Below are 19,231 nucleotides of genomic sequence, written 5' to 3'. Positions count from 1 at the left end.
CAAATATTTAAACATAATAGAAATTATTTCTTAAATATAATTTCATTGATCAATTGAAGACTAGCTTATTAATTTGGGGGCTAGTTTGATATATGTTTATTAAATTCTTTTTTCTAGTTTGCACGGGAATTATACGACAACATGCGGTATTTCTCTATTCATTGCTTTGCTTTGCAGTGTACCAAGTTACCTCTCCTAATCTTGGAGTAATTCCCCTTCGCACAGTATATCCGGTAGACATATTTGGAAAAGCTACCGAGATAAGTAAAACCCCACCCTCCCTCCCTATTTTAAGATCTTTCCTCTTTTTGGTTTTTATTTTTTTTTATATATATTTGCAGACACGTTCTCCATTTCGTCAAGACTTCGACAACGACATGCAAAGTTCTTTCCTGGTGGACAATATATTACTCTGCTTATTTTGAAATGGCTATATCATTTTACATCACATTATAGTATCAGTTTTTTAATCTGGGGAATATCCTGTTTCCAGTTCCCTCCAACTCTTTAGCTGTCACGTGGTTGAAGTGTTTGGCAATTATTTGTCATTTACTTGTAAGTTTAGAACCAATTAAAAGACATTAGTAGTGAATAGATGTTATCTTTTTTTTTTTTTTTTTTTTGTTCAGAGTGTCTTCTATCCGAAGATGTCATTAATTTGAAAGAAATTGTTTGGTTATATATCATATCTGATATTTGCTGTTTGGGAAAAAAGAATGAAAGTATAAGCAAAGTATTTTTTAGAATATTACATTTAAATCAAACATACCATATATATTGAGAGAAGTAAAACAAACATGGTAGCCGGTAACCTTGATATGTAGAACGGATACAAATTAAGATGTTTTTATCCCGCGCGACCACTTTATCAAACCTTATTACTTTGCTTATGTTTGTTAATTAAAATTGTGCTACAAAAAAGAACACTCCTCAACCTCATCGGCAATTTGATATCTTCAGCGAATATTTGCTCAGTATCTTCCGTTACTATCTTCACTGAAAGACATTACCCAAACAATATTTCAAGCATAAGTTAGCGTGAACGGTTATTTACAGTAGGAGAAGTATCTCTACAGCCTCGATTTTATGACTTGGTGGAATGACGCAGACTCAAGAGGAGAATATGTTTTGTTTTTTACGTCAACACAATAGACAGGTTCGCCTATGATGTCTGGATTGTAACCCTCTTTAACAAGGTCTACCTTCCTATGCTTCATTGTTTGTGTGACCTCAAAAGTGGTTTGGAACCGCAGAAATATAGGCCTAGCATACTTTGGAAGTGATTTAGCGCATTTCCGGTAGATTTGTTGTAGTACCTCCGGTGTTATGGTTGAGTGATCTTTAAGGAGGATGGCTGCCATTCCTGCTCTTCCATCATTATCTACAATACACCGAAATGTTAGTCAACACCAAAATACGAGTTTGGGTAGCAATCTTGCATAAAGAATTTTCAACATATACAAAAAATAGAAGTAAAGTAAAAAATGAAAGCTGGATACAGTTAGCCAAACATCCATGTAAGCTGCATCATACTGTTGCTTCGTCCTGCTTACACTCGTCTGCAATTTTAGTGGCCTTAAGTGGCGACATATCGTATTCGATTTCAAACACGTGTACATATTTGGAACAATGTAATTATCTAAATCGATTAAAACTCGACATGCATGTTAAGGCAAATATCGGGGAATAAAACACTAAACGAGATGGACTTATATGATAGTATTTCAGTTTAGTTTGTCGGTATGCCGATATCAGTATGAGCACATATGCAGGAAAATCTTACGACTAATCACTATAGGAAAAGCAAATTCTGCACAACGCATGTTGTTATACGAACTAAAAAAAAAGTTAAGTATTATGATCTTATTCGAGTAATTACTTACCTGGTACCTCTACACCGTACACGTTGACATCTTGTATAAAGCTCAGTGTACTCAACACCTCAGCTACCTCCCGTGTTGAAACGTTCTCACTTTTCCAACTGAAATGACGACGAAGTTGTAATGTCATTGAAACATATTACTGTAAACACATTCATTTTGGTGCACTCAAAGTTTAGCACAAACCCTTATTAAACGATTTTTGTAGAAAAACAATATATACCGTATATCGGTTTTTTTTAGCGAGTGTCTAATTTCGCTATTTTCGCGACCAGACTCTGTCGCGAATTATAAGATATCGCTAAAATTGGTCACATTTTACAGTAAGACTTAGCTCCCTTGTAGGGGTGTTCTCATGAACCGATCATCTGTTTACACATGCCGTATACAGGTGTGCTTAATTGGCCGTGACTCGACTGAACTGTTTTATTCAATAAAAATGTACTCACAGTTGACCGTATGTTTTGTCCTTTGTATAGATCTATTTGAAATCATAACGAGAGTGCCAAGTGAAACATGGCCATGCTACGATTTGTAACCGTTACAGGGAAGGACAAAGAAAATCCGGTCAGGGACAGACCTGTGTTTGCTGAAGCAAACAAACGTGTATATGAATTATTATTACTGTACTTCTTCGTTTTTGTTGTATATGAAACATATGTACGCTAAAATTTGAATTACACGTTGTGAAAACGCTAAAAATGAAATACGCTAAAAATAAAACGTGTCATTTTGTACAGAAAACGCGAAATTTGGCATACGCTAAAAAAAAACGATATACGGTAGTTATTACAATCAGCGCGATCATAATTAAGCTGGATATTTTCAGCGCTAAAACAAAATTACCGCCAGTTGCAATAATATTAAAGGCCACATTTATTTTATATATTGAGAATGAATTAATTGTTTGTTAGGACGGAGGGTTCATCTTATCATTTGGTTCATCACACATTCAATCATGCAATAACGGGATTTGCGGAAATATCAATCCCGAACAACACTAACAATAATCAATTTTACTAATTTATGTATCAATTCGTAACACAGGTACAGTATGTCTATGTACGTAGTGATACTTACCGAAATGTATCCCCAAGTCTGTCCCGGAAGTACAGATAATAATCATTGTCAACGAAAACTATGTCCCCGAAGTTGAAATAGGCGTCGCCTTTGACGAACACATCCCTGAGGAACTTTTTCTCATTGATAGACTTGGACCCAACATAAAATTCTGTCGTAGTTTCGGGTACAGCGGATATAACTAGGCCTTCCTCGCCTGTTGATTACAGATGCCAATAATTATATATAAATCAGGTATTTCTCTTAAATAAACACACACTCTTGGCCCATTTGTTCAAAAGGTGATTATCACTTGATTAGTGAAAACCGTCTTTACTTTAAAACATGTGTTCGTTCGTGTGTGCGCGGGCATGCGTTCGTGCGTGCGGACGTGCATGTGAGTGAGGGTGAGAGGTTGTGTGAGGAAGGGTGCGAGATTGTTTGAGAGAGGGTGAAAGGTTCTGTGAGGGAGAGTAAGCGGTTGTTTGAGAGGGTGAGGTTGTTTGAGGGAGGCTGAGAGGTTATGTGAGGGAGGGTGAGATGTTGTGTGAGGAGGTCGAGAGGTTGCGTGAGGAAGAGTGAGAGATTATGTGAGGGATGGTGAGAGGTTGTGTGAGGGATGGTGAGAGGTTGTGTGAGAGATGGTGTGATGTTGTGTTTTATGTGTGTGTCTTTCTTGAAATAGATAGCTGGGAAGAGGACAAAGAGTGTTACAGAACTTTCATAAAATTTTGTCAAGATAGTTTCACCAGAAATGATTTTATCACGATTGTAAAACTGTTGTTAAACTGTGATTAGCCTAATTATCTTTTGAACATATTGGCCTTGGTCGTCATTTTTTATGGAAATTACAAACATATATAATTGATCAACGATTGCGAAAACAGGTATGTGTGACAGTAACATTGCCTGGCAACAAAGAAAGTATTCTTCGGTCATATTGAACTTCTATAAATATGTGTATAACAGACCTGCGCCGCAGTTGATGCAGAATCCGTCCTTTCCTCTGATTGGCTCCTCTTTGACCCTATCATAACGTATCACACGTATTTGTACACTCAGTTTGTATTTGGAAGCAAGTCGCTATAAAAGAAATCGTGCATAATTATTGATTACAAATATCAGAATGCTGTTAGAAAGTCATGTTATCAATACATGATATCAAACCTCATTTAAATTAACAGCGTATTTGATTGAATTAAGTTCATCACATTAAGTGACAATAAATCATCGTGTCATACGATCGTGAGTCTCAGTTCGGTTAGCACTCGTCAATGTCAATAGGAGTTATCGATCTTTGGCCATGAATTTTTCGATTTTACTTTTCAAGTGAAATGAAATGGAGCGCATGTTTCTGTTTAGGTACTAAACAAAGTACAGTGAATTCATGTCATTTTATACACCTATGGAGAGTACAAATGTATTATGTAGGTTCAGTTGCATCTCCTAACACTTGATTTTCTTTAAAGCCAAATCGTTTTACTTTACCTTAATGCTAGCAAAATCGTCAATATTTTCTAAATGAACCTAAATGTGTATTTTGTTTTTAATTTTATAAACGTGGATTTAGATCATTGGTAACAGAAAACTCTCTATCGTTCATTATGAGATATAAATAAATAACCTCCAACGTTAACCAAATGCTGATTAGTTGCAATTTGTTTTCCTTTTTTTTTTTTAGAAAACACCTATAGTGTGATAGCTAAGGAGTACGTTAATGTAAACATCTAACCATTAGCGGGGATATTCTTCCGACGGCCCCGACTTTGTTGGTGAGGTTCATGGTGAGTGATGTCCCTTCTGTAGCCCCAAAATGTTCTACGATCATCGGGATTTTGAATCTGTCCTGAAATTTCTTCCATATATCCAATCGAAGACCGTTACCCATTGCAATTCGGATGTTGTGGACGCCATCAAGTGGTGACTTCAGTGAAATATATAATGGAGGAAGTGTTATACAGATCAAATAGAGATGATCCATTTATAAAGTTAAAGTAGAGTGTAAAACTGGCGAACCGGTAAACAGATAGGCAAAACAAGACATTCCGAAATTCTGATGTTTAAAGTGTACCTTGTATGATTTCTATATGCGCAATTTCATGGAATGTCAATGTACACATGCATGAAAATAGCGACCTATCGCGGTGTGACGTCACAGGTGTGCTATACATAAACTATTTTCACGAATTTGCTAAAATATTTCTAGCAAGTTTATTCTTAGGTAACACACATCAACTTCATTGATTGTAAATTTCTAGTCTTCATACCAAAACAACAGAAAGCAGTGTTTTTAAGTGGGGTTGGACCTTCTCTCGCCATAATGGCTTTAGGCGACTCTCACACTTGTCACGTCACGACCCGCGACGGATAGCCCTAATGTGATTGTCTATTGACATACAGGTAAACATAGCCCGTTTTGACGACTTATATCGCGGGACAAAGTTTTTGATAGCTTAGCTTCTAAAGTTCAAGGTGAACATTCAAATGTTTGGAACCATGGTGACAACCAGGTATTGTGTAAGAAAAAATAATTGTGATTCTCATCTTGATTTAAACATCTTAAAAAATCGATGGTACTTACCTCCGGAACTTTAAGAATATACCTAAAGAGTTCTCCAATATAATATACAACTGTGACTTTGTACTTCCGGCAGTCATCCCAGTAATAGCGGGCAGAAAACTTGCGACGGAATGCCATAGTACAACCTAATTAACAATTAGGTCGAGACAGCAATTATGACAATTAGATAATATCCAAAACATTACCAAAAACTTAAAGGTAGAGCAAGGTAATAGGTATAGATTCGTAACACCTTTTTGTATAAATATCTATGTATACTAGTACCAAACACATTTACGGTATCAAAAATTAAATCGGTTGCGGTCAGATGGACTTTCAACAACCGATGATCTCTCCTGGTTGAGTTGTCACATGATGTCACATGACGTCATATGATCATGTTAAATAAAAGCAAAATGCACCCTTCGGTAAGCCGTCGTTGAACATTGGGTAACAAGAAGTCTAATGTTCTACAAAGACCTGTTGGGACACTCCGAAGTGCCTTGCATATGAACAAGAGGAGCACTCCAACGGATGCTTGATATAACCATCCGACCCTTATCCAATAATGTTTGTTTGATATATAAAGTATTCTTGGATTTAATGTCCAAATGAAGCAAAAAACAGTTAATATGATATTGTCCACCTAAAACATGTCCAAAAGCTAAAAACAATAATAAGAAGAAAAATAAAGCTGAATATGAACATACTATGCCAAAATTAGGGCAATAATGAATGATCTGACTGACCTGTAGACCAATGAAGAAACCCTAACATTAAATATATGGACGGCTCATTATGTAAGAGAGACTGCACATGACCTACTTACCGACTGCAATGGTGTTGAACAGACATAACTTTGTCGCTCCACTGTGGTAAAGAGGCGTCACAGCGTACGAAACGTCGTTGGCATTGAAATCAAATGCAGCCCAAATCCTCGATACCGCAATTGCATTAGCTTGGTTACATATGGCTGGTTTGGGAAGGCCTAGAAAAAAATAAATTTCAGAAAGGTGTGTGTACATAATATAGCATGGATCCGAGGACATATTTCGTTCATACATACCATCACATGGTCAAGTTTTACAACTGTTTACAGCGTAGTGGTTATCGGTCAAAGGTCACGCTTCCATAATAAAACAGCTGGTGTAGAATAATTATTATGAACCCCAAGAAACTCTTATTCAATTAAAATTCTAACTAAATCGTTTATCTGTTAATGGTCGTTTAAAAGAATGTACATGTCCTTAATTTGACGAATATAACAGTTAACTGCAATGATTAATGGGTACATAGTACATAGTACCCGGGTATTTGTCGTAGTAAACTATATACAGAAAGTATAATTCATGACTTAACGCAGTGCTAAATTAAAACAAAGTATGAATGTGTTTTTCTGTTTCGTTTAAACTAATAATAATCAGAGTGAATCATACATATCATAACTATACTGTAACTTACAGATAATAAGTAAACTTTATCACACAGAAGTTGATAATCAAAATGTACCATAAAGATGATAATTGAAATGTATGATAATTACAACTATTAAACTGTACGTACAGATAATAAAAGTGTATCATACAAATTATAATCAAGCAGTATTCTACAGATGTTTTTTGCTGCTAGGACTCATCAGAAAAACAAAGAACTTTAAGTGTTGATAGACGTACCTTAAATTAAATCAATCATATAAATACAACAAAAAAACAACAAACAAACAAACAATTACAACGATATCTCATGATAAATAATCATTATGAAAAGTCAATATTGTTGATATAAAATATAAAAATACTACCATCTAGCTATAAATAGCTATAAGACTATGCAATATTTATAGAATATGTCCTTCTTTGAGGGACTTCAGTTATCTAATGTTGGAAAGGGATGGCATAGAACCTATTCAATCTCTAGACAACGCTATTGGCCCTCAAAAGAAGGCAATATTTTAACACGTCAAACTTACAAAGTAGTTTGCTAATTTCAATATTCGACTGATTATTTTTCCGCCGAAGAGTGGTAACGTCACAACAGATTCACGTTCATGATGATGCGCGGACGAGCGGTTTCTATCTATTCATACATATGTGTAATCAATGAGAAGTCAGTTTTATGTCTTGCTATGTACTAACACTTTTTAAGTCCAAAGCATATATTTCTTTAATCAGATAAAATATGAAATATTGGACACGTTTACCTGTTGTTCCAGACGTGTAAATGTAACATACTGGTGACATCATTGTAACATGAGAGCGTAAGGTTTTGCTCAGAGGAAGCGGAAGTGTCTTATCCATTACATTATCTAGCGAATGGTATCCTGGAGGAAGATCAGATGGCAAACGTCCTTGGACGTAAATTGGTATTTTGTCAGACAAGTTGTGACGTATTTCTTCAATAGATTCTAACAGTCCGTCTCCTGTGAAATGTTGAATATGGAGAAACAACGTAAACCATCACATCTGTCAATATAGATATAGATTTCTACAAGCGTTAGAAAATATGAACCATCGGAGTTACAACATTTATTTTGCGCTTATGATACTATTTATACAAGACAGTACACATTTATCTATGTTTTGTTTTTCATATTGATATAACGTTATTTCCGTAGGCACCAGGAGCAACGTAAAACATCAGGACTTATTTGATAGCGATATATGATACATATTCTATTGTATTACTACCTTTATGTATTAAAATAGAACATAGAAACTGAATATTGCACTGACGTAACACGATTGTTTTGAACACCATTCATATACCTGAGCCAACAATGATGACTTTGGCATTACTAGCCCGGATTGAGTGAAGAAGAGGCTCTGCTGTTAAGTGGTAGTTGATGAAGGCATCCACCATACCAATTTTCTGTAGACCTGTTTGAATAAGAACATACCTCAATTGTACACGGAAATTATCAGACTTTAAAACCTATTAAATAAGAGAAATGAGGGATATAACTGATAGTTGACCTCAAAAGCACGTGCTCTGAAAGATAAGAGAAAAGTTCAGAAAAGCGTTTATTTATATCAGGAAACTCTTGTTCTAAAGGAAAGTCACTTGTCAGCTGCTATTAATAAATACCAAAAGATAGTCATTGAAAATAAAGCAGCTCTCGTGATCATGATTCGGCATATGTGGTATACACATTTGATGTTCAGTACGTGCTCAGGAACATTGTAACCAATCCACATATGAAAGAAATTTAATTTTATTCGCCGACCCAGCAGATGCATTTCTAAGATTGCCGATTAAAGTTTTGACTGAAGTTTATATATGCAAAAACGTGTTATTGGAAAACCAATATATTATGTCCTTGTTTTATTTACGATCACACGGAGATGCATTGTAGCTATATTGGGATAATGAAATACTATTGCATTCTTTAGAAACATGTTAATATTTTTACTATTGGGATGTTTTCTTACGTTTCATATCATTTGGTACAAATCTATTCAGCATTGGACTTCATTTCAATTTTGTTCGATGCACCTGAAAAGTGATATTGACTAAGACTTTGTCTTTCTTTTGGTATATTTTCTAGGTCTCTATAACCACATTATTCACCTCAATATTCAAAATAAAAAGATATACATATGTTATAAATATACGCTATAAATAAAAATTGTTTATCACTCCTTTATTATGAGGTACACGAATTGTTGTGTTCTTACCTACGCGATATCGTGTGGTGACAGGTATCGACACATCAGGACAAAGGGGGAATACCAGCATGCAAAAGAAGCCGTAATTCTATCAAAACGAGGGCAGATTATCAACAGAATATACATTTCCATGGTAACCATTTATCAAGTACAAGGTTTTAAAACTGACACTTGTGACTCTCTGTTTGGCCAGTAGTTTTTAAGTAGATGGCAATGACTAGTTCGCCAATTGACAGTATGATGTGAACAGTTTCTACTGCTTCGCTGTGTGGTATAACAGTGCGAATGTTTGTAAAAAAATTCCACCAGAGCCACATTATCCTTCTACGTCGACCTTAAAGACCACTTTGAGATGATGTGATGCAAAAAGTGTAAATGTTTTATGACAGATATAGAAATTGTTATCAATAAATTCTGCAATGGAAAAGTAATATTCTGTAAACCAAGATGAACGAAAGTTCACCTAATGTGTAAATATATTCACATATAAAATTATACATACCAAGAAGCGTCCAGACAAAGGATGGTTCATTCTGTATCATAGCTGCCACGGTGTCACCAGGTGTTAGGTTCAAAGAAAGGACTATATTTGCAATCTTATCTGCCATAGCGTTAACTAGTTCATAGCTATACTCTTTGTCCTCGAAATACAGAAACACCTTTTTGGGGTGCTGCTTTGCATGTTGCTCGAACCTATCAATAAGGTACACTTCATTAATTAGGTCTTGATTCATTCTATCACTAATTTTCTTTGTCCCTAACATGGTGGTAAAATCGTCCCTGATCCATGGAAACAGTGTACGCCATACTGCAATGGCGCCCCCTACAGTTCCCGCACCACCATAAAGAACTTCCTGTCGGCTAGGAGGCATTGTCACACCACTATCAGAAAGAACAAAAATACAACTGCATGAATGAATATCACAAAACGAATAAAACATCTAATTGTGGGGTTTGGTGAATTCATCTTATACATGGTACAATTGTAATATACTGATATTTAAACACTTTATATTTGTAAATGTTTTATTACAGAAATAGTATATCTACTTGTGCAATGAAACATACCTGTGTTATGGTCCTTGTACGTCAACCTTGTGAGGCCTTCTTAAACAACAACCCTTGTATAACTCCCGATTGACCTTGGCCTCAAGTAAGAGTCACATCAAGTCGATGATAAATATTGGGTCACAATATAGGAGTATATGTGCATACAGTAACAATGGAGAGCACTAACACCTTATTATATCCGATTATTACACATAACAATATAGACCACAAACCTTATGATATCAAATTATTATATATAACAATGCAGACTACTATCACCTTATTACATTTTTCTATATCACATTATTTTAATAATACAATGGGATATAATAGGAATCAAAATCCAATCCCAATATCTCGGATATGAGACGTTTTCCTCCCATTCGTGCAGATCGCATGTGCTAACTGCATGTTTACCGAGCTGTTTTAAATGCTGATGAAACGAAAGTACATATTTACTGCTGACAAATGCTTAAACAGTCTATTCATCTGTACAATAAAACTGTTCTTTTATTACACATATAATATTAGGGAAAGTGTCACTGATCAGATTTTTCCATATTGAGTTGAGGAGACTGGGTTAGTTATTGTGTGCTGGGACAGGTTACAGCAAGCCTCGGGGACTAACGCATGGTGAAATAAATAAGCTTCAGTTAAACAGAGGGTTCTATGAACTATTTACAATAAACGAACAATTATTAATTGAACGATATTCTCGGTTGAGAAAACCTGAATTATATAATTATTATTTGGACAGATATCCATATGTGTTTAATACATTAATTCATTTGTTAAATAATGAGAACACTAATTATCACACAACCGGTTATTTAATGTTATACGTGATTTGATCAAGAAACTCTTACACTCTACGTGCTATAGAATTATTGAACGAGTTTCATATGCTACTTACCTGCAGGCATATCAATGATTGCAAACAGGGAATACATTCCATATAGTCACGGAGGTCTACAACCAAATTTACCATTAGATATGTTACTCTGTGTATAAATAAACTGCCTCCCCTACTGAATTGTGATTATTATACACACAAATATTTACAATATGTGTATTTTCCTCTTTTTATTGCAAACAGCTGTTGGTATATATACGTTATCAGTGTTCGAAATTGATGGCACTAATATAAAAGGTATATATGAATGAAATGGGCTGCTTAACAATTATAATTTTATACATGTATACTATATATGTATGTATGAATGTAATGCAGATTGTGACAAGTTATGTAAAACGCATGTATCGAAAAGGTGTCACGGGCTAGCTGGGGTTAGTCATATCAGTATACTGAAGAACTAGTATTGTTTGATGATTTCAACAGAAATCTCCAAACTAAAATATTCGCTAGTAACTCTTATATTGTTATATTATTAACGAAGTTTTTGTAATACACCAATGATGTACCGTATTGGAAAACATAAACACACATAACCAAAGAATGGCGAACGACGTTAAAGGTAGATTGTTGTGAAGTAAAAGTTCATCATTTATTACTTATCTAAGATATCAGTTTTCGTTGTCCTGGGACGATTGTTTTTACAAAAATATGTCACTTTATTTTATATTCAAGTTTAGCATGTAGAGTAAAGACATACAAGTTTCTTTCAATATCATTGGTAAATAAATATTCATCAACATAGCAATTGCTTAATAAAATGAATGCAAAACTTAATATGAATTTATTACACGTTTTGTACTATAAAGTTTTCAAAATCTTTCGCATTTACTACGTTTGAAATGTGCCAAAATCATATGTGTCAAAATCCAAATTTGATCAGCAAAGTAAAGCTCCTGAATTCAAAGATGCAATCAACAGGTACAGTAGGCCAAGTAAATAGTCTTCACATTAATTCAACGTATCTAGAATTAAAGTAGCTCTTTTGTCTCCTCCCACAACAGAAATACATACGTAGAAACCAGGGCATCTGATTAGTCCTAACAGTCGACTTAGATGCTGTCCAAGGAATATATAATATATGGCATATGTATATATAATGGCAAAGCACTTTGCATGTCATATGGAAGTTTGATAAAGCGAAAATATCACTAAAGTTGTACCTTATTCTTTTCATTTATCATATTTTCAGTTTCATGTCGAGAAGTTAGTCATATATTATTCCCTGAATGTATATATTTTTTGATAATCAGTAACCCAAATTTATTTTAATTCTTTATTCTAACACTTTTAGTTTGGATCGAGTGCTTTGATTGTATACGGAACATGTTGTAATCTGCGATGGAAACATGATCAATCGTGTTAAGCCCCGCCCATCGCACTTAACCTACGCCCCGTTTCTACTAATCAAGTTCGGCTGTGATAGCGAATTTCATATCACAGTAATGAATCGTCACTGAAGCATTGTAATGGAGACACATTAACAGAAAGTAGAGTTCATTCCGTCCGTGTGTAGGCATCTAGCCAAACGAAATCAAAATGAAATACGAAACAAGTGCACAAAACGTCACATTACGATTCGGTCTATAGAAACACACCAACACTGATTTTGTCGAAACGCACTTATCGCTATCAATACAGTAGAGTTTAATCCAAATATGTCGTTAAATCTTCGGTAAGAGAACTTTCGCAACAATCAAAATCCACCGCCTCGTCAACATACAGATCGTACTCTCGTCAATATGGGCGTGGCCAAACGACCGACTTTGAAAGCTTTTTTCTAACTGGACTGTGCGCTACAGTACGAAACGTCACTAGCGGAGGTCACCGAGTATTTTAAAGCATATTTGTAGCGATGTTAAAGAACGTTTCTAAATATATTTAACAGTAAACGTGTTAGAATGAGGATAATACGTTGTTTTTTTGTGGCCACACTTTGCGATTAGAACATGAAATTTGGTTTAAACTCTCTTCTTTTCAGGTGCTTAACTTACAAAAGGTAACCAAGGATTGTAATTACATATAATTGTTATAAGTAATTATCAATGCTGAGATATTTTAGGTTTGCTATCGGATTTGGGATTTAATTAAACTTCCTTCCAACACCTCGTCTGATCATCCTTGTATCTTCCGTGACAATATATAAACTCTTCTAGTTATATAAATTTGAAGTTTGAATTCCTTTTACTCTTGTAGGTTGATATTCGTTATGTTTTACTAACCCAGCACTTCTACATTGTATACGTTTACATCTTGTATAGAGCTCGATGTACTCAACGACTCGGCTATCACACGCGTGGACACGTTCTTACGTTTCAAACTGTGATGTGAAATAGTTATATGTAATTGACACATTCCACGATACAGTGCAATATATAGATATATCTATATTTTTAAATAAATAATACTTATCTATGTCACAAGTTAAACTCAAGTGCTACCTTTTTCATAGACTGGTACTAACTGAAATGTGTCCTAATGTATAAACCAAAATAAAGTGTCTATGGTGTATACTTTAAAGGTGTAAAATTCAAGAGGCTAAAACATGTACCTTGTGTTTGTCCCAGTCGGACTTCTTCGGTTTTAAAGGTAGACCAATGATTGGCTGTATATATATATATATGCGTGCGTGTGGTGAGTGCGTACATGTGCTTTGGGAGGCTGCAGTATGTTCTTCTCTTTGTGATATTCCGGAATAAACCTTGTGTTCATTTTTTTTAATTCATTCATGTTTAACATTGACAATAAACTATATTCTAAATGTATTTTTTCTATACTATAACCAATACTTCTTAATTTCAAGTAAACACGCACTCGCATCAAAAACAGGGTATGTGGCTGTTACATTGAGTATTGACTGACAAAAGAGCCGATTATCCTTGACCATTAACAGATCTGCGCTGCAGTAATCGCAGAATCCGTCATTCCCTCTGATTGATTCCTCTTTGATCCTATTAAACATATCACACGTATCTGTGCACTCAGATTATATTTGGAAGCAAGTCGCTGAAAAGAAATCGTATATACATCTATGTATTGATAAAATATTTCAATGGTTATTTCGAATAAGGAGTTTGTATTGTCAATGCATTCAAATATACGTCATTTATATAACGGTGTTATCGATTTGATTTAATTATCGAGGGAGTAAATCGTCAGGTCTTCTACAATTCATTCACTTAACATTCCTAAACACTCTTCAAAGTCAGTAAAAGTTATATATCTTTGCCCACGAGTTCCGAATGCAACCAAATGACAACAATACTGATGAAAACTATCTTGTCCGATTCTCCAAATCCGCACTCACTGAACACGGCTAATTAATGTCACAGTTAACCCTAACAAAATAAATCATCCGTTAAGAAATAATACTGACATTAAGAGAAACTTTAAGTCATTCAATGGTAGTAGTAAGTGTTTGCATTTTTAAGCAGTAAATATGTACATTCGTTTCATCAGCATTTAAAAGAGTTCGGTAAACATGCAGTTAACAGAGGCGATCTGCAGGAGTGGGAGGAAAACGTCTCATATCCGAGAAATTGGGGTTGGATTTTGATTAAGATTTTTTAAAGGATTCCTATTATATTCTATTGTATTATTAAAATAATATGATATAATAAGGTGTTAGTAGTCTACATTGTTATATGTAATAATAGAATATAATAAGGTGTAAGTAGTCTACATTGTTATATGTAATAATGGAATAAAAAAGGTGTAAGTGGTCTACATTGTTATATGTAATAATGGAATGTAATAAGGTGTTAGAAGTCTACACGGTTATATGTAATAATGGAATGTAATAAGGTGTAAGTGGTCTACATTGTTATATATAATAATGGAATGTAATAAGGTGTAAGTAGTCTACATTGTTATATGTAATAATGGAATGTAATAAGGTGTTAGTAGTCTACATTGTTATATGTAATGATGGAATGTAATAAGGTGTTAGTAGTCTACATTGTTATATGTAATGATGGAATGTAATAAGGTGTAAGTGGTCTACATTGTTATATGTAATAATAGAATAAAAAAGGTGTAAGTGGTCTACATTGTTATATGTAATAATAGAATATAATAAGGTGTTAGAAGTCTACACGGTTATATGTAATAATAGAATGTGATAAGTTGTTAGAGGTCTACGCGGTTATATGTAATAATGGAATGTAATAAGGTGTAAGTGGTCTACATTGTTATATATGAATAATGGAATGTAATAAGGTGTAAGTGGTCTACATTGTTATATATGAATAATGGAATGTAATAAGGTGTAAGTGGTCTACATTGTTATATGTAATAATGGAATGTAATAAGGTGTAAGTAGTCTACATTGTTATATGTAATAATGGAATGTAATAAGGTGTAAGTGGTCTACATTGTTATATGTAATAATAGAATATAATAAAGTGTAAGTGGTCTACATTGTTATATGTAATAATAGAATATAATAAGGTGTAAGTGGTCTACATTGTTATATGTAATAAAAGAATGTAATAAGGTGTTAGTGGTCTTCATTGTTATATATAATATTGTGATATAATAATGTTATAGTTATCCACATTGTTATAAGTAATAATGGGATATAATATGGTGTTAGTGGTCTACATTGTTATATGTAATAATGAAATGTGATAAGATGTTAGTGGTCTACATTGTAATAGGTAATAATCGGATATAATAAGGTGTTAGTGATTTTTATTGTTGTATGTAATAATGTGATAAAGTAAGGTGTTTGTGGTCTAAACTGTTATGAGTAATAATCGGATATAACTGGTATTAGTAGTCTACATTGTTATATGTAATATTGGGATAAAATAACGTGGTAGAGGTGTACATTGTTACTTTGTTATGTATGCACATATACTCCTATATGGTGACCCAATATTCGACTTGATGTGACTCTTACTTGAGGCCAAGGTCAATCGGGAATTATTCAGGGGTCGCTGTTTAACACGGCCTCATAAGGTTGACGTACAAGGACCATATCACAGGTATGTTTCATTGCACAAGTAGATGTACTATTTCTGTAATAAACCATATTCAAATATCAAAGTGTTTAAATATCAGTATATTATAATTGTACAATGAATAAGATGAATGAATAACACTTTACGTCCGTTTTATCATAAAATCCAACAATTTGATGTATTATTCATTTGTTGGTATTTATTTCATGCAGTTGTATTTTGTCTTTCTGATAGTGGTGTGACAATGCCTCCTAGCCGACAGGAAGTTCTTTATGGTGCTGCAGGAACTGTAGGGGGCGCCATTGCAGTATGGCGTACTCTGTTTCCATGGATCAGGGACGATTTTACCACCATGTTAGGGACAAAGAAAATTAGTGATAGAACTAATCAAGACCTAATTAATGAAGTGTACCTTATTGATAGGTTCGAAAAACATGCAAAGCAGCACCCCAAAAAGGTGTTTCTGTATTTCGAGGACAAAGAGTATAGCTATGAACTAGTTAACGCCATGGCAGATAAGATTGCAAATATTGTCCTTTCTCTGAACCTAACACCTGGTGACACCGTGGCAGCTATGATACAGAATGAACCATCCTTTGTCTGGACGCTTCTTGGTATGTATGTATTTTATATGTAAAAATATTTACCCATTTGGTGAACTTTCGTTCATCTTGGTTCATAGGATATTACTTTTCCATTGTAGATTTTAATCTTAATAATTTCTATATATGTCATACAATATTCAAACGTTTTACATCACATGATCACAAGATGGTCTTTAAAGGACGATGTAGAAGGATAATGCGGCTCTGGTGGACGTTTTTTTACAAGCAATCGCAATATACCACACATCGAAACAGTAGAACTGGTCACATCACACTGTCAATTGGCGAACCAGTCATTGCCATCAACTTTAAAAGTAATCGCCAAACAGAGAGTCGCAAGTGTCAGTTTTAAAACATTGGTCGCAACTAGGGGCAGAACCCATAATGACCTTCCTCAAGGGGCATAACCTAAACTATAGGCCAGGAGACAAAATCGGAAGCCTTTCCCACAAGGATGGCAATGGGGCAGTGGTAAGGGAGACATTGGAAGGAGTGGTTGTTATTAAAGAAAAGAAATTATATCGATTAGTCATGTCTTACGAATCTTAAAATCGGAATTTCAGGTATAATTCGTCCGCCATACCAGCAGGCTGATATTGTCGTAAACTGTTCATTCTATGTGTTAACAACAACTGGAAACATGATATGAATTGTGTTGAACTGTATCAGTTTTCATTTACTATCTATTCACTTTCAGAATTTAACCTAATTCATTGAAAGTTGAATTATGTCTACAATGAATCCTAAAAATAAATTGAAAAAAAAAGATATTATTCAGAATGCAATCCTCTGTTGAACATGTTGATTCACGTCAGAAGATACAGTATTTCAGAATGTATCCTAATTGCAAAAGCTGAGTAACGTTGTACAGTGTAGGCAGTTAAAGAGCACTTTCTCTAAGCCGATCTAAGTCGACATCATTATCTCAACGGGGAGTTTTTTTTCCTGTTGTTGATATAGTTTTTCCATAGGCACCACCCTGATTAGCCTTTTGGGGGCGTGGTTAAAGCCTAATCAAAATTCACAAGGCAAGTCGTCTATGAAGAAGACACCCACCATCCTGGGACACCTGGTTTTATTCTCACTGTACTTAATAAATGGTTACCATGGAAATGTATATTCTGTTGATAATTTGCACTCGTTTTGATAGAATTACGGCTTCTTTTGCATGCTGGTATCCCCCCTTTGTCCTGATTGTGTCGATACCTGTCACCACACGATATCGTGTAGGTAAGAACACAACAATACGTGTACCTGCACATATACGGGTGATAAACAATTGTTATCTATAACGTATATCTATAACATATGTATATAAAAGCTCAACTTTATCAATTAGTGTCGATATAGCTTCCTATTTTCCGGCTTTATTTTGAATATTGATCAGATATAAACTCTGATGAGGTGAATAATGTGGTTATAGAGACCTAGAGAATATACAAAAAGAAAGACAAAGTCTTAGTCAATATCACTTTTCGGGTCCATCGAACAAAATCGAAATGAAGTCCAATGCTGTATACATTTGTACCAAATGATATGAAACGTAAGAAAAAATCCCAATAGTAAAACTATTATCCTGTTTCTAAAAAGAGTAATAGTATTTCATTATCCCTACATAGCTACAATGTACCTCCACGTGATCGTGAATAAAACAAGGACGTAATGTATTGTTAAAATTGTCCAATAACATGTATTTGCATATATAAACTTCAGTCAAAATAATAGCGTTACATTGAAACATACTACTTTAATCGGCAATCTTAGAAATGCATCTACTGGGTCGGCAAATACAATTATATTTCTTCCATATGTGGATAGGTTACACTATTCCTGAGCACGTACTGAACATCAAATGTGTAATACCACATATGCTGAATCATGATCACGAGAGCTGCTTTATTGTCAATGACTATCTTTTGGTAATTTTTAATAGCAGCTGACAAGTGGCTTTCCTTTAGAACACGAGTTTCGTGATCTAAATAAACATTTTCCCCTCATTTCTCTTCTTTAATAGGTTTTGATGTCTGATTATTTCCTTACGCAATTGAGGTACATGTATGTTCTTATTCAAATAGGTCTACAGAAAATTGGTATGGTGGATGCCTTCATCAACTACCACTTAACAGCAGAGCCTCTTCTTCATTCCATACGGGCTAGTAATGCCAAAGTCATCATTGTTGGCTCAGGTATAGGAATGGTATTCAAACCAATCGTGTGACGTCAGTGCAATATTCAGTTTCTATGTTATTTTAATACATTAAGGTAGGGATCAAATAGAATATGTATCATATATCGCCATCAAATAAGTCCTGGTGTTTTACGTTGCTCCGGCTGCCTTCGGAAATAACGTTATATCAATATGAAAAACAAAACATAAATAAACAAATAGATGTGTACTGTCTTGTATAGAACAGTATCATACGCGCAAAGTAAATGTTGTGACTCCGATGGTTCATATTTTTTCAACGTTTTAAAAGAAAAAATATACTTCCGCTTGTAGAAATCTATATCTATGTTAACAGATGTGATGGTTTA

At 34.5% G+C, this 19,231-nt stretch overlaps 2 protein-coding genes across 2 annotated transcripts; one reads left to right on the top strand and one right to left on the bottom strand.

Annotated features, from left to right (window-relative positions):
- Positions 1-1,070: 1,070 nt before the first annotated feature.
- On the bottom strand, positions 1,071-10,036 carry LOC117333987 (very long-chain acyl-CoA synthetase-like). The gene is made up of 9 exons (XM_033893407.1): positions 9,667-10,036; positions 8,265-8,375; positions 6,329-6,487; positions 5,521-5,645; positions 4,672-4,863; positions 3,911-4,022; positions 2,961-3,156; positions 1,884-1,981; positions 1,071-1,381 (listed from the first exon to the last, which is right to left on the bottom strand). The coding sequence occupies exons 1-9, from the start codon at positions 10,034-10,036 to the stop codon at positions 1,071-1,073; spliced, it is 1,674 nt and encodes a 557-aa protein (XP_033749298.1).
- A 6,296-nt stretch (positions 10,037-16,332) lies between these two features.
- LOC117333986 (long-chain fatty acid transport protein 6-like) lies at positions 16,333-18,914 on the top strand. The gene is made up of 2 exons (XM_033893406.1): positions 16,333-16,705; positions 18,772-18,914. Exons 1-2 carry the CDS (start codon positions 16,336-16,338, stop codon positions 18,912-18,914), a joined length of 513 nt encoding a protein of 170 aa, XP_033749297.1. The 5' UTR covers positions 16,333-16,335.
- The last annotated feature ends 317 nt before the right edge of the window (positions 18,915-19,231 follow it).

This window comes from Pecten maximus, chromosome 9, assembly GCF_902652985.1.
Source record: "Pecten maximus chromosome 9, xPecMax1.1, whole genome shotgun sequence".
NCBI classification, from domain to species: domain Eukaryota; kingdom Metazoa; phylum Mollusca; class Bivalvia; order Pectinida; family Pectinidae; genus Pecten; species Pecten maximus.
This window is presented reverse-complemented; position numbering and strand designations above follow the sequence as displayed.